Genomic DNA, 572 nt, shown 5'->3' with positions numbered 1-572 from the left:
GCAGCAGCAGCAGCAGCAGCAGCAGCAGGAGCGTCACCGATCGCTTGTTTTGTGCTGTGTATGAACCCCACGCTGCTGCTTTTTTTATTGGTGGTGTTATACAAAAAGAGATAAACCCATTGCTGCTGCAGCAGCAGCTGCTGCATGCAGCAGCAGAGAAGCAGCAGCAGCAGCAGCAGCAGCAGCAGCAGCAGCAAGAAGAAGAAGAAGATGATGATGAGGAAGAAGAAGAAAATTATAATAACACTCAATCTATTGATCCTATTTCAGGTGTATGTACAGCTGGCACTGCAACAGATATTTTTGCTGCTGCTGATGAAAATAAAATAAATAAATTTAAATCATTTTATTTGTTGCAGCAGCCTGTGTGTCGTTTCTTTACTAGCAGCAGCAGCAGCAGCAGCAGCAGCAGCAGCAGCAGCAATGCAGCAGCAGCAGCAGCAGCAGCAAAAGCACAACAAAAAGATATAACACAAACACTCAAAGCCCTAGAAGAATATCTATACTCGAAGCAGCAGCAGCAGGAAACAGCAGCAGCAGCAGCAGCAGCAGCAGCAGCAGCAGCAGGAGGA

The 572-nt window shown here is 46.9% G+C and overlaps 1 protein-coding gene across 1 annotated transcript in view; it reads left to right on the top strand.

Moving 5' to 3' along the window:
* EMH_0088130 (uncharacterized protein) overlaps positions 1 to 572 on the top strand; it is a gene marked incomplete at both ends in the record, with an annotated part of 957 nt that overhangs the window by 187 nt on the left and 198 nt on the right. Inside the window, 2 exons of the mRNA XM_013501246.1 lie at positions 3 to 272; positions 360 to 572. Of these exons, the coding sequence (XP_013356700.1) occupies positions 3 to 272; positions 360 to 572 (483 nt within the window). The remainder of the gene's footprint in view (positions 1 to 2; positions 273 to 359) is intronic.

This window comes from Eimeria mitis, genomic scaffold (assembly GCF_000499745.2).
Source record: "Eimeria mitis Houghton genomic scaffold, Emh_scaff6561, whole genome shotgun sequence".
NCBI classification, from domain to species: domain Eukaryota; phylum Apicomplexa; class Conoidasida; order Eucoccidiorida; family Eimeriidae; genus Eimeria; species Eimeria mitis.
This window is presented reverse-complemented; position numbering and strand designations above follow the sequence as displayed.